The 13933-nt window shown below is 46.4% G+C and overlaps 1 protein-coding gene across 6 annotated transcripts in view; it reads right to left on the bottom strand.

The window, feature by feature from the left end:
* Positions 1-1522: 1522 nt before the first annotated feature.
* LOC120374870 (zinc finger protein 256-like) overlaps positions 1523-13933 on the bottom strand; it is a 35059-nt gene continuing 22648 nt past the window's right edge. For all 6 annotated transcript variants that reach the window (XM_039495251.1, XM_039495249.1, XM_039495254.1 and 3 more), the window contains exon 4: positions 1523-2140. In XM_039495251.1, the coding sequence (XP_039351185.1) occupies positions 1656-2140 (485 nt within the window). In that variant the 3' untranslated portion in view covers positions 1523-1655. The remainder of the gene's footprint in view (positions 2141-13933) is intronic.

Here is a 13933-nt window from a genome sequence, read left to right as displayed (position 1 = left end):
AGCAAGGTGAGAACAAGTGGGATTGAGACAATCTGTCCCCCAAGGGGAACTCGGTGACTAACAATCACTTTCTAATGGGGGAATGGTATCAATGTGATGCCCGGGGTTTGTCTAGACTAGGGAAAATGAGGGAGGTGAGCTCAGGCCAAGGAGAACGCTAACCCCAGCCACTGTGCCCGGGTTATGTCTGCACTGCAAATGTAGTTGTGTTGTTACAACACGATCGCTAAAATGAGCCACACGTCCATGCAAAATCCCAGTGAAGACAAAGCACAGGCCATTTTTAGCTCAGTGTAGCTAGTCAAGGTCAACCCCATCTCCCCCACCTGGTGCTGATGGATGTTTCTGGCAGGAGAAGGGCACACTCCCAGGACTTATAAGACAAAGGAGCTGATAAAGGATAAAGACAAGGCTGTGAGTCTTTCACAGAGCTCACGGAAGTCACGGATTACATCACTTTCTGTGACCTCCCCTGACGTCTGCAGCAGCTGGTGCGGCTGACCCTGGGGCTGCCTAAGCTGCACCATCTGCGGCTTGGTCGGCCTCAGGCAGCTGGCCACTCCCTCCCCCAGGCAGCAGCAGTGACAGGACCCTGGGCTGGAGTCCCCCACCAGCACCTGCAGTGCCCCAGAGGCCCCCCCACCAGCACCTGCAGTGCCCCGGAGGCCCCCCGCCACCAGCACCTGCAGTGCCCCAGAGGCCCCCCCACCAGCACCTGCAGTGCCCCGGAGGCCCCCCGCCACCAGCACCTGCAGTGCCCCGGAGGCCCCCCGCCACCAGCACCTGCAGTGCCCCAGAGGACCCTTCCCCAGCACCTGCAGCGCCTCGGAGCCCTCCCCACCAGCACCTGCAGCGCCTCGGAGCCCTCCCCACCAGCACCTGCAGCGCCCTGGAGACCCCCCCGCACCAGCACCTGCAGCACTCTGAAAGCCTCTCCCCAGCACCTGCAGTGCCCCGGAGACCCCTTCGCCAGCACCTGCACTGTCTCGGAGCCCCCACACCCGCACCCGCAGGACCCTGGAGGCCCCTCCCCACCAGCACCTGCAGCGCCCTGGAGGCCCCTTCCCCAGCACCTGCAGCGCCCCAGAGGGCCCCCCACCAGCAATGCCCTGGAGACCCCCCCGAACCAGCACCTGCAGCACTCTGGAAGCCTCCCCCCCAGCATCAGCAGTGCCCCAGAGGCCCCTTCCCCAGCACCTGCAGTGCCTCGGAGGCCCCACCCTGCCCAGCACCTGCAGTGCCCTGGAGGTCCCCTCACACCAGCCCCTGCAGCACTCTGGAAGCCTCCCCCAGCACCTAAGATTTAGTCAGGGGTATTTATAGTACAAGTCATGGGCAGGTCACAGGCCATGAATTTTTGTTTATTGCTCATGACCTGTCCATAACTTTTAGTAAAAATACCCATGACTAAATCGTAGCCTTAATCATGGGATTCACCACAAAGAAGGGGGAGGTGTGAAAGACAGACATGCAACTCACATGGAGCTGAGAGATCCCACTGAAGAAACTGGTGCAAATAATGTGGGAATTAGCTAATGTATTTTACAAAAAAAATCTTTGGCCAGCCCTAGTCAAGACATTTATGGCATTACTCGCCTGTGTGGGTTCTCTTATGTCTCATAAAGGCTGAGTCCTGTCTAAAACTTTCCCCTCACTCAGGGGCATGTGAAGGATCTCTCTCGCATGTGGATTCTCTGATGTTTGTTGAGGGTTGAGCTCTGGCTGAAGCTTTTCCCACACTCGGAGCACTTGTAGGGTCGCTCTCCTGTGTGGACTCGCTGATGTTTGATCAGGTCTGAGCGCCGACTGAAGCTTTTCCTGCACTCACAGCACGTGTAGGGTCGTTCTCCTGTGTGGATTATCTGATGTGCGATAAGGTGTGTGCTCAATCTGAAGCTTTTCCCGCACTCTAGGCATTTGTAAGGTCTCTCTCCCATGTTCATTCTTTCATGTCTAATAACATCTGAGCTGCTACTGTAGCTTTTCTCTGGCCTTTGCTGACTCTCACAGGCTTTTGCCTCTGCACAGCTCCAAGAAACTTTCTCTTTGGATCTTCCTGCTAATGTCCCATGTCGTTTTACTTGCTCAGCATCTTCCTGGTGGGGACTTTTCTCCTCGTTCTCACTCAGCATCCCATCTCCTGGAAGGATAGAGAGAGAATCCAGACATAGGTCACTCCCTGTGCTGTGGAGAGAGGAAACCTCAATGAGAGGAATGGGAAAAGTTGGGAACAAACCAAAATAAGTGCAGAAGAGACAAAAGAGGATTTGATTTCCACCCTCTCCCCTGCCAAAGCCCTTCCCCAGATGACAGAGAGGTGGGCAGTATATTTTCACACAGTACACCACTGTCCAAGAGCTAGAGCGGCCACATTTGGGGTATGGGGGAACAAGGGACTCCGGGATGTGGTTACTTTGACTCGAGTCTGCACATTGGAGAGTGGATGCCAGAGCGCTAGGTTGCAGCACAGGTTAGAAAAGTCTAACATAGGGTTAAAATAGATTGCAGACACTCAAGCCTAGGGTTTCTTAACATGGGTCATCTGACTCGAGTCCCACTAAACTGGGGTTACACTGCAGTGTAGACATACCCAATGTCTTCTGCTGTAAGCATTGGTGGAAGGGATCTCACACTATGTGAGAAGATTTGCATCTTGAGAAAACCACCTATATTTTATTTTCACATTTTCTAATCTGACAAGGAAGCCGGAGTTGGAGAAGTCATGCAAATGCATAAGACACAAGAGCAAAGCTGAGAGACGAAAGCATAGAATTGGGACTCAACATTCCTGTATCCTGCGGTTTGAACTTGGAGTCTGACACATTCGTTCCTTCACTGACCATCATCATGTGCACAGCACGGAAGTGCTTCTTGTCCAAAAAGCACTGGACAAGTGCTTCCAGATGGGGAAGGAATGTCCTCTGATGGCATCAACTATTTCTCTCTTTGCCCCATGAAGCTTTCAACCCAAATGGCAAGGGACAATTGCTCCCAATTTAACCATGGCATCCTTCGGGACCAGAATAAATGCCACTGAACTAAGGAGTAGTGTTCTGAAAATAAATAGTTTAGCTGGGCCATAGGTCATCATAGTTTCCATCTCTAAGGTGAAAATCAACCACTGGGTACCTACTATTTCTACCTGAGTTCTTGTATAATCCTTGGCCTTGGTTGGGGTAACTTGACACTTCTCTGGATTAACATCCTTACCAAACCGCACCAAATGTGAGTAGTGATAGTGAGGAATAGCTTCCCCAAACATGCCTGGTTTATTTATTTAATCTGGTGCCACAGATCTAAAATAGGGACTAGATCCAGGCCTGGATCAGAATCCCTGTAACCCAGGGATTTTGGGGTGTTTATTAAAAACAGGTATAATTTTGCAGCTGTCTCACATTCAACACTGATTTAATTTTATACACATTTGCAGCATCTACAAGGGATGAGCTTATTAGCGATTATCTTTGAAAAGTCATGGAAGACAGGAGAGATTCCAGAAGACTGGAAAAGGGCACTTATAGTGCCAATCTATAAAAAGGGAAATAAGGACAACCCAGGGAAATACAGACCAGTCAGCTTAACTTCTGTACCTGAAAAGATAATGGAGCAAATAATTAAGCAATCAGTTTGAAAACATATAGAAGATAAAGTGATAAGTAACAGTCAGAACGGATTTGTCAAGAACAAATCATGTCAAACCAACCTGATAGCTTTCTTTGACAGAGTAACAAGCCTTGTGGATACAGGGGAAGCAGAAGATGTGGTATATCTTGAATTTAATAAGGCTTTTGATACTATCTCACATGATCTTCTCACAAATGAACTATGGAAATCCAACCTAGATGGAGCTACTATAAGGTGGGTGCATACCTGGTTGGAAAACCGTTCCCAGAGAGTAGTTATCAATGGTTCACAGTCATGCTGGAAGGGCATATTGAGTGGGGTCCCACAGGGATCAGTTCTGGGTCCAGTTCTGTTCAATATCTTCATCAGTTATTTAAATAATGGCATAGAGAGTACACTTATAAAGTCTGTGTAGGATACCAAGCTGGGAGGGGTTGCCTTGGAGGATAGGATTAAAATTCAAAATGATCTGGATAAACCGGAGAAATGGTCTGAAGTAAATAGAATGGAATTCAATATGGACAAATGCAAAGTACTCCACTTAGGAAGGAACAATCAGTTGCACACATACAAAATGGGAAATGACTGCCTAGGAAGGAGTACTGCGGAAAGGGATCTGGGAGTCATAGTGGACCACAGGCTAAATATGAGTCAACAGTGTCACACTGCTGCAAAAAAAAAAAAGCAAACATAATTCTGGGATGTATTAGCAGGAGTATTATAAGCAAGACACGAGAAGTAATTCTTCTGCTCTACTTGGCGCTGATTAGGCCTCAACTGGAGTACAGTATCTCCTCACTTAAAGTCGTCCCGGTTAACGTTGTTTCGTTGCTGAACAGTTAGGGAACATGATCATTTAAAGTTGTGCAATGCTCCCTTCTAACGTAGTTTGGCAGCTGCCTGCTTTGTCCACTGCTTGCAGGAAGAGCAGCCCCTTGCAGCTAGCTGGTGGGGGCTTGGAACCAGGGTGGACTGGCAGCCCCCCATCGGCTCCCCGCTCCCCTAAGTTCCCTGTGCAGCAGCTGCCTGAAGTTCAGCTGTGTCCCTCCCTCCACTGCCACGTGTTGCTCCTGCCCTCTGCCTTGGAGCTGCTCCCTAAGACTCCTGCTTGCTGTGCCGGGGGTGGGGAAGGAAGAGGGGGGCTAATGTCAAGGTGTCCCCCTCCTCCCTGCTTCTGCACCCCGCTTACCCCATCTTCCATAGAGCAGGGGGGACACACCAGGGATGCGGTCCCAGCAAGCTGATCTAATTAACAAGGCAGTGTATTTAAGGGAAATGCACATATCTCCCTCCATTCCTGCTGCCTTGCAGAGTGAGAGAATTATCCCTTGAGGGCTCAGCCAATTGCTAGTTCATCATTCAGCAGTAAGGGAAATATCCCACCCTCTGACTCCTCCACCTCAACCAAGCTTCACAATCATCATCACTGTGTACCAGTATTAAATTGTTTGTTTAAAACTTAGAGAGAGAGAGAGAGAGAGTGTGTGTGTGTGTGTGTAGTCTTTTGTCTGGTGAAAAAAATTTCCCTGGAACCTAACCCCCTCATTTAGCTTAATTCATATGGGGAAATTGGATTTGCTTAACATTGTTTCGCTTAAAGTCACATTTTTCAGGAGCATAACTACAATGTTAAATGAGGAGTTACTGTATTGTGTCCAGTTCTGGGCGCTACATTTCAGGAAAGATGTGGACAAATTGGAGAAGGTCCAGAGAAGAGCAACAAAAATGATTAAAGGTCTAGAAAACCTGACCTGTGAGGGAAGATTGAAAAAACTGGGTTTGTTTACTGTGGAAAAGAGAAGACTGAGAGGGGACATGATAACAGTTTTCAAGTACATAAAAGGTTGTTAGAAGGAGGAGGGAGAAAAATGTTCTTCTTAACGTCTGAGGATAGGACAAGAAGCAATGGGCTTAAATTGCAGCAAGGGAGGTTTAGGTTGGACATTAGGAAAAACTTCCTAACATTCAGGGTGGTTAGGCACTGGAATAAATTGCCTAGGGAAGTTGTGGAATCTCCATCATTGGAGATTGTTAAGAGCAGGTTAGACAAACACCTGTCAGGGATGGTCTGGATAATACTTAGTCCTGCCATGAATGCAGGAGACTGGACTAGATGACCTCTCGAGGTCCCTTCCAGTCCTATGATTTTATGATTCTAAAATGCCACTTCCATTTTCTACATCACTACAGAGATAGGGATTGGGTTTCCCAAATAATAGGCAGCATGCACCTTATTCAGAAAGAAATATTTTCAACAGTAATTTTCTGTAGGGCCTGGACCACAATTGCTTTGGGATCCAAATCCATGGGCCTTTGCCAAGTTCCAAGCCACTGATTGGGGCATACACTTCCCAGATCATCTGAAACACCGGGTTTCCCAGACTAAATTAAAACCCAAAATGCTTCATAACACTAGCTGACAGAACTGGACACAATACAGTAACTCCTCACTTAACGTTGTAGTTATGTTCCTGAAAAATGCCATCTAACTATTGAGCAAATTGAATTAGCTAAACTAAACACAAGTGGAACAATGCAGGTTGTGAAATCCTGGCAGTGCTGTTGCAATGACAGCTACCATGTAAGAATGGAATTTTACTGAAACCTGAGTTCTAACACGGAACTATTATTCTGGAATGTAACTTGCTTACCTAAACTCTTGCAATCAGAACTATTTTTCAGGGATGTAAATTGTTTGATTACAAACTACCAGTTTGTCTAGATAAGATATACTGAGAAATCAGTTCTTGTAAATACAAGGGTAAAAGTGAGATAACTGATAAAAATATAAATGTATTATCATTAGCAACTATAAGTGAAATAGTGGTGTTACATAATCAAAATAAGAAAGTAGTCAACAATGCATATGTAAATCATATTATATTTGAAGTCCTTTATATTCATGTTAAATTCCCTGAAACTGTATGGTAGGTAGATGCTGTAATCTTTGTATGAACTTCTCGTTTGTATCTGTGCTGGAGAATGCAAGCTTTGCAAAAACTAAGGGTATGTCTACACTACGAAATTAGGTCGAATTTATAGAAGTCGATTTTTAGTATGCAATTTTATATAGTCGATTGTGTGTGTCCCCACTAAGTGCATTAAGTTGGTGGAGTGCGTCCACAGTACCGGGGCTAGCATCAACTTTTGGAGTGTTGCACTGTGGGTAGCTATACCACAGTTCCCGCAGTCTCCGCCACCCATTGGAATTCTGGGTTGAGCTCCCACAAACTGATGGGGCAAAAACATTGTCGCGGGTGGTTTTGGGTACATGTCGTCAGTCACGCCTCCCTCCGTGAAAGCAACGGCAGACAATTGTTTCATGCCTTTTTTCTGTGCAGACTCCATACCACGGCAAGCGCGCAGCCTGCTCAGCTCAGCCGCCACTGTTGTGTCCTGGGTGCTGCTGGCAGCAGACGGTGCAGTAGGGCTGCAAACAATCATCACGCTTCTGCTGCCACTCTGCTCTCCTGCTGACGCCATATCACAGCAAGCATGGAGCCCGGTCAGATCACCGTAGCAGTTATGAGCACTGTTAAACACCTCGCGCATTATCCTGCAGTATATGCAGAACCAGAACCTGCAAAAGCAGGTGAGGAGACGACGGCAGCACGGTGACGAGAGTGGTGAGAACGTGGACACAGACTTCTCTCAAAGCACGGGCCCTGGCAATGTGAACATCATGGTGCTAAGGGCACAGGTTCATGCCATGGAACGCCGATTCTGGGCCCGGGAAACAAGCACAGACTGGTGGGACCACACAGTGTTGCAGGTCTGTGATGATTCCTAGTGGCTGCTAAACTTTCGCAAGCATGGAATGTTGTGACTTGCTTTCCCCTGCCCTGAAGCTCAAGAATACCAAGATGAGAGCAGCCCTCACAGTTCACAAGTGAGTGGCAATAGCCCTCTGGAAGCTTGCAATGCCAGACAGCAACCGGTCAGTTGGGAATCAATTTGGAGTGGGCAGATATACTGTGGGGGCTGCTGTGATCCAAGTAGCCAACGCAATAACTGAGCTGCTGTATCAAAGGTAGTGACTCTGGGAAATGTGCAGGTCATAGTAGATGGCTTTGCTGCTATGGGATTGCCTAACCGTGGTGGGGCGATAGACGGAACGCACATCCCTATCTTGGCACCGGAGGACAAGAGAGCCAATACATAAACTGAAAGGGGTACATTTCAAGGGACGTTTCACCAACATCAGCATGGGATGGCTGGAAAAGGTACATGACACTCACATCTTCAGGAACTCTGGTCTGTCTGAACGACTGCAGCAAGGGACTTACTTTCCAGACCAGAAAATAAACATTGGGGATATTGAAATGCCTATAGTTATCCTTGGTGACCGAGCCTACCCCTTAAAGCCATGGCTCATGAAGCCATACACAGGCACTCTGGACGGTAGTCAGGAGCTGTTCAACTATAGGCTGAGCAAGTGCAGAATGGTGGTAGATTGGGCATTTGGACATGTAAAAGTGCGCTGACGCAGTTTACTGACCCGGTTAGACCTCAGCGAAACCAATATTCCCATCATTATTACTGCTTGCTGTGTGCTCCACAATATCTGTGAGAGTAAGGGGGAGACGTTTATGGCAGGGTGGGAGGCTGAGGCAAATTGCCTGGCCACTGATTATGTGCAGCCAGACACCAGGGTGGTTAGAAGAGCACACCAGGGTGCGCTGCACATCAGAGAAGCTTTGAAAACCAGTTTCATGACTGGCCAGGCAACGGTGTGAAAGTTCCGTTTGTTTCTTCTTGATGAAAACCCGTCCCCTTGGTTCACTCTACTTCCCTGTAAATCAACCGCCCTCCCCTCCCCCCTTCGACCACCGCTTGCAGAGGCAATAAAGTCATTGTTGTTTCAAATTCATGCATTCTTTATTACTTCATCACATAAATAGGGGAATAACTGCCAAGCCAGCCTGGGAGGGGTGGGGGAGGAGGGAAGCACCAGGTGGGGTGGTGGAGCAGGGAAGGACAAGGCCACACTTCACTTCAAATCTTACTGAATGCCAGCCTTCTGTTGCTTGGGCAGTCCTCTGGGGTGGAATGGTTGGGTGCCTAGAGCCCCCCTCCCCGTGTTCTTGGGTGTCTGGGTGAGGAGGCTTTGGAACTTGGGGAGGAGGGCGGTTGGTTACACGGGGGCTGAAGCGGCAGTCTCTGCTTCTGCTGCCTTTTCTGCAGCTCAACCATACACCGGAGCATATCAGTTTGATCCTCCAGTAGCCTCACCACTGCATCCTGCCTCCTCTCATCACGCTGCTGCCACTGCTCCTCTTGCTCCAGCCATCTGTCCTTGCATTCATTTTGTGCTTTCCTCGACTCTGACATTGTCTGCCTCCACGCATTCTGCTGGGCTCTTTCAGTGCGGGAGGACTGCATAAGCTCAGAGAACATTTCATCGTGAGTGTGGTTTTTTTGCCTTCTTATCTGCACTAGCCTCTGGGACGGAGATGATAGGGGGAGCATTGAAACATTTGCAGCTGTGGGAGGAAAAAAAGGGAGAGTTGGGTTGACCATTTAAAATTGGTTGCCCATTTAAAAGGAGAGGGGGCGGTTTTGGGGTTAACTCCCCTCACACCCAATTCTCTGGGATGATCACTTCACCCCTCCCCCCACCGCGTGGCTAACAGCGGGGATGATTTCTTTTCAGCCACAGGCACACAGCCCAGCAGGAACAGACACCTCTGAATGTCCCCTTAATAAAATTCCCCTATTTCAACCAGGTGACCATGAATGATATCATTCTGCTGAGGATAACACAAAGAGATAAAGAATGGATGTTGCTTGACTGCATTCCAGTAGCTTTACTGGCCGCAAATACATCCCACGTCTTCAGGGAAAACAAATCATTAAACATGCTTGCTTTTAAACCATGTATTATATTGACAAAGGTACACTCACCAGAGGTGCCTTCTCCACCTTCAAGGTCTGGGAGCCTGGGTTGGGAGGGTAATGTCTCCAGGGTGATAAACAGTCCCTGGCTGTTGGGAAGAACGGTTTCTCCACTTGCCTGCTGTGCCTCCTCCTCATCATCTTCCTTGTCCCCAAAATCCTCATCCCTGTTGCACGAGACTTCCTTGCAGGAGTCCATGTACAGGGACGGGGTAGTTGTAGGGACACTCCCTAGAACTGCATGCAGCTCATCATAGAAGTGGCATGTCTGGGAGGTCTGACCCAGAGCAGCCGTTTGCCTCTTTGGTTTTTTGGTAGGCTTGCCTGAGCTCCTTAAGTTTCACGTGGCACTGTTTGTGGGTCCCTGTTATAGCCTCTGTCCTTCATGCTGTTGGAGATTTTTTTCAAATATTTTGGCATTTCAACTTTTGGAACAGAATTCTGATAGCATGGATTCATCTCCCCATACAGCGATCAGATCCAGTACCTCCCATTTGGTCCATGCAGGAGTTCTTTTGTGATTCTGGGACTCCATGGTCACCTGTGCTGATGAGCTCCGCATGGTCACCTGTGCTGATCAGCTTGCCACACTGGCCAAACAGGAAATGAAATTCAAAAGCTCGCGGGGCTTTTCCTGTCTACTTGGCCAGTGCATCGGAGTTGACAGTGCTGTCCAGAGCGGTCACAATGGAGCACTCTGGGATAGCTCCCGGAGGCCAATACCATTGAATTGCATCCACACTACCCCCAAATTTGACCCGGTGATGTCAATTTCAGAGCTAATCCCCTCGTCGGGGAGTACAGAAATTGATTTTAAAACCCCTTTAAGTCAACAAAAATGGCTTTGTCGTGTGGATGGGTGCAGGATTAAATCGATCTAATGCTACTAAATTAGACCTAAACTCATAGTGTAGACCAGGGCTAAGATACAAGAAGCTTATAAAATACACTTAAGTACAACAGCTTCTAGGTGTTGTGCTATACCAGGCTACTAAAATATAGATGAAGTTAGGTGAGAGAAAGACTGTAACGTCAATACTGTTAGCCAATATTAATAGTATATACAACATTAACATTTACTGTATATGATATCACTGTTTCTTGAATTGTCCTCATTTTAAGACCTTCCAAAATGCTTTTTTATTTACATTACAAAAAGAGATAGCTGAAGTATTGTAATTTCAGGGCTAGGCACAAACAGCAGAAAAATAGGTAATGCTATGCCTGCGCTATTTAAAACAAAGTCTTGCTTTTGTTTAATATCTGCATGACCGTCAAAATATAAAATCAGCAAGGGGTCCTGTGGCACCTTATAGACTAACAGACATATTGGAGCATGAGCTTTCGTGGGTGAATGCCCACTTCACCCACGAAAGCTCATGCTCCAATACGTCTGTTAGTCTATAAGGTGCCACAGAACTCTTTGCTGCTTTTACAGATCCAGACTAACATGGCTACCCCTCTGAAAATATAAAATATATGTCATGTTCAAACTTACAACGTATCCCCTACATGGAAGGTGTAGCAATTACTGTCTATGAAAAACATGTCATAGAAAATAGAGAAGAAAGATATATTAGATAAAGTGATGTAGGGAAAATTGTGAAACTCCCCCCGTTAGGTATAAAGCACAGAATCTCTCAGACATTGTGAGCACTGTAATCGTGTCTTCCACAGGGACTGGTAATGTAGGTATTCTTCCTTTCTGTATTAAACTGTATTAGTCTTTGACTAATAATCATTGATTAATCAATTGATTAAGCCTAGTTATTGACTCTCTCTTGTTTTTTATTCATAATGTACCCACAACAAGTGTGAACATGTCCAGTTACTTCAGTTCATTGCACAATTTGCAGTATGCCTTTCTTCACTGTTTCAGAGTACAAATTTTAAAATGGTTTGTTTCCTTGGGAGCATGCCCAATAGTTTGCAGTATTCTTTCCCAGTTACTGAACTGCACTTGAATTTCCTCCAGTCACCATACAGGGGTGGGGAAAAGACACAGATAAAATAAAATATTGTCATTTTAGCAAACGGTCATTTGTCTCAAAGTCCCCAATAAATCTGAGGTACATTCTGTCAAACAAAGGTAATATCAATTTATGAGACCAAACCACCTTCAGGACAGAGAGAAAAACACACAACACAGAGGGGTGGAAGACACTTTCATTTTCATATAAAAATAAATTCCAGAGCAGCTTATATCTGATAAATCAAAACAGATTCTCCCATTGCGTTCGCCTCTGATCCATTCAATTTTCCTTTGCTCTGTGCCACCTCATTATTATTGAGTCATGTTATTTACAAAAGATTTAGTTTCATCACAAGGGGGAAAAGCAGCCAAACTTCTCATCTGCAAACAATCCCAGTTCAGCAGGAAAAAGGCCAGAAGCAGCTTTGCCAAGAGATGGAAGCAGAGATGAAAGCACAGAATTACTATTCTGTGTTTGGGATCCATTCAAATTCCCCTTCCGGGTCTGTGAAACTTTCATCTTTAGCCCCAAGGAGTCTGATTTAGGTTCAGAGTGTGACGTCTAAGCACAGGGAGCACACAGAACACAGCATCATGTGACACTTCGGGAGGTGCAGGGGTAGAACACGGGGGGGATAAACGCTATTGTGCCTTACACAGAAGCTAATGCTGCTGGGGCGAGGGGGGATTGTGACACTGATGGGGAAGGAGGGAATCCCTTTGACTCATTCCATCTCCTTCGGGTGTCACAGAGGCTGAAATGACACATTTTTCCTGCCCTGCTCCTGCTCTTGTTCTATTTCAATCTATTTTAAATAAGGAAAATGGTAGAAAAAATACTTAATAATAATTGGAGATATACCAATCTCCTAGAACTGGAAGGGACCTTGAAAGGTCATTGAGTCCAGCCCCCTGCCTTCACTAGCAGGACCAATTTTTGCCCCAGACCCCTAAGTGGCCCCCTCAAGGATTGAACTCACAACCCTGGGTTTAGCAGGCCAATGCTCAAACCACTGAGCTATCTCTCCCCCCTTCTGTCCAGCACAAGCCTGAGCAAGGTGAGAACAAGTGGGATTGAGACAATCTGTCCCCCAAGGGGAACTCGGTGACTAACAATCACTTTCTAATGGGGGAATGGTATCAATGTGATGCCCGGGGTTTGTCTAGACTAGAGGAAATGAGGGAGGTGAGCTCAGGCCCAAGGGGAAAGCTAATCCCAGTCACTGTACCCAGGTTATATCTGTACTGCTAACGTAGTTGTGTTGTTACAACAAGATTGCTAAAATGAGCCATGCACAATCCCAGTTGACACAAGACACGGGTCGTTTTTACCTCAGTGTAGCTAGTTAAGTTCACCCCATCTCCCCAACCTGGCGCTGATGGATATTTCTGGCAGGAAGGGGACACTCACAGGAGATACAGGTCTGTCGCATCTTACGCTGGGGTTACATTCTGCTGTCAGCGCGTAAAGCGAAAACTGCGTAGAGTCAAAATGACCCTTGAAAATCTCTTAAATCACCCATAAAGTACAATTTTGTCTATACAATCCTGTACAGTACTATGTATTGTATACAGCGATGTACAGTACAGTATATAATAGACTACATATGCAAAATATAATTTTACAGTATTTTTAATAACATAAGAGAGACAGACGAATAAAAAATGAAAACAGTACAGTACAGTACTGTAAACCTGAACAGTCACCAGTCATCCTGATATTCTTGCTAGTCTTGTACTGTACACACTCCAATGATTAGTCTTCCTCTTACAACACTATTATTGAGTCGTCAGGGCTTGATGTCGATCCAGGAGACAATGGGCCAGGCTTCGGTGATGGAGAGCGAGTCGTAGATGAAGTGGTTGGCTCTGGTTCAGCTCGAGAAGTTGATTGTGTAGGCTCTGCTGCTGCTGGTTGTTTTTTCTTTAAAAACATAGTAATTGGCAACTGTCGCTATTGTCTTTTGAGCTCCTCAAACATTTCTTGGTACAGCCTAAATCATCCGTAATACTACGTGTGATTTTGAGGTTTTGTTCCATAGAGGGATCATATTCAGAAATTAAATCATTCAAGTGTTTCGCTGCTTGGAACACTTCAGAAAATTTATGAAGATTCCAAGTTGCTTACTCTTCCTGTTCGACATCATCTTCGTCTTCTGTAGACAATTTTATCAGTTCCTCTAACACTTCGTTAGTCAATGTTTCTCTATGGCCCTCAATTAATTCCTCAATTTCTTCCTCGAGGATGTCGATGAAGCCATCACTACCCACTTGCCTGGCCACCTGAACAATGAGTTGCACTTCTTTATCAATGGTCGGGAAACCCTTAAAATCACTCACACAGTCTTCCCATAGGTTTCGCCAACATGCATTGACTGTTTCAGGCTTGATTGCATCCATTGTTTATTTAATATAAGAGATGCAATCAGCAATGTTGAAGGA

Source organism: Mauremys reevesii, linkage group 11 (genome assembly GCF_016161935.1).
Source record: "Mauremys reevesii isolate NIE-2019 linkage group 11, ASM1616193v1, whole genome shotgun sequence".
Classification (NCBI taxonomy): Eukaryota; Metazoa; Chordata; order Testudines; family Geoemydidae; genus Mauremys; species Mauremys reevesii.
This window is presented reverse-complemented; position numbering and strand designations above follow the sequence as displayed.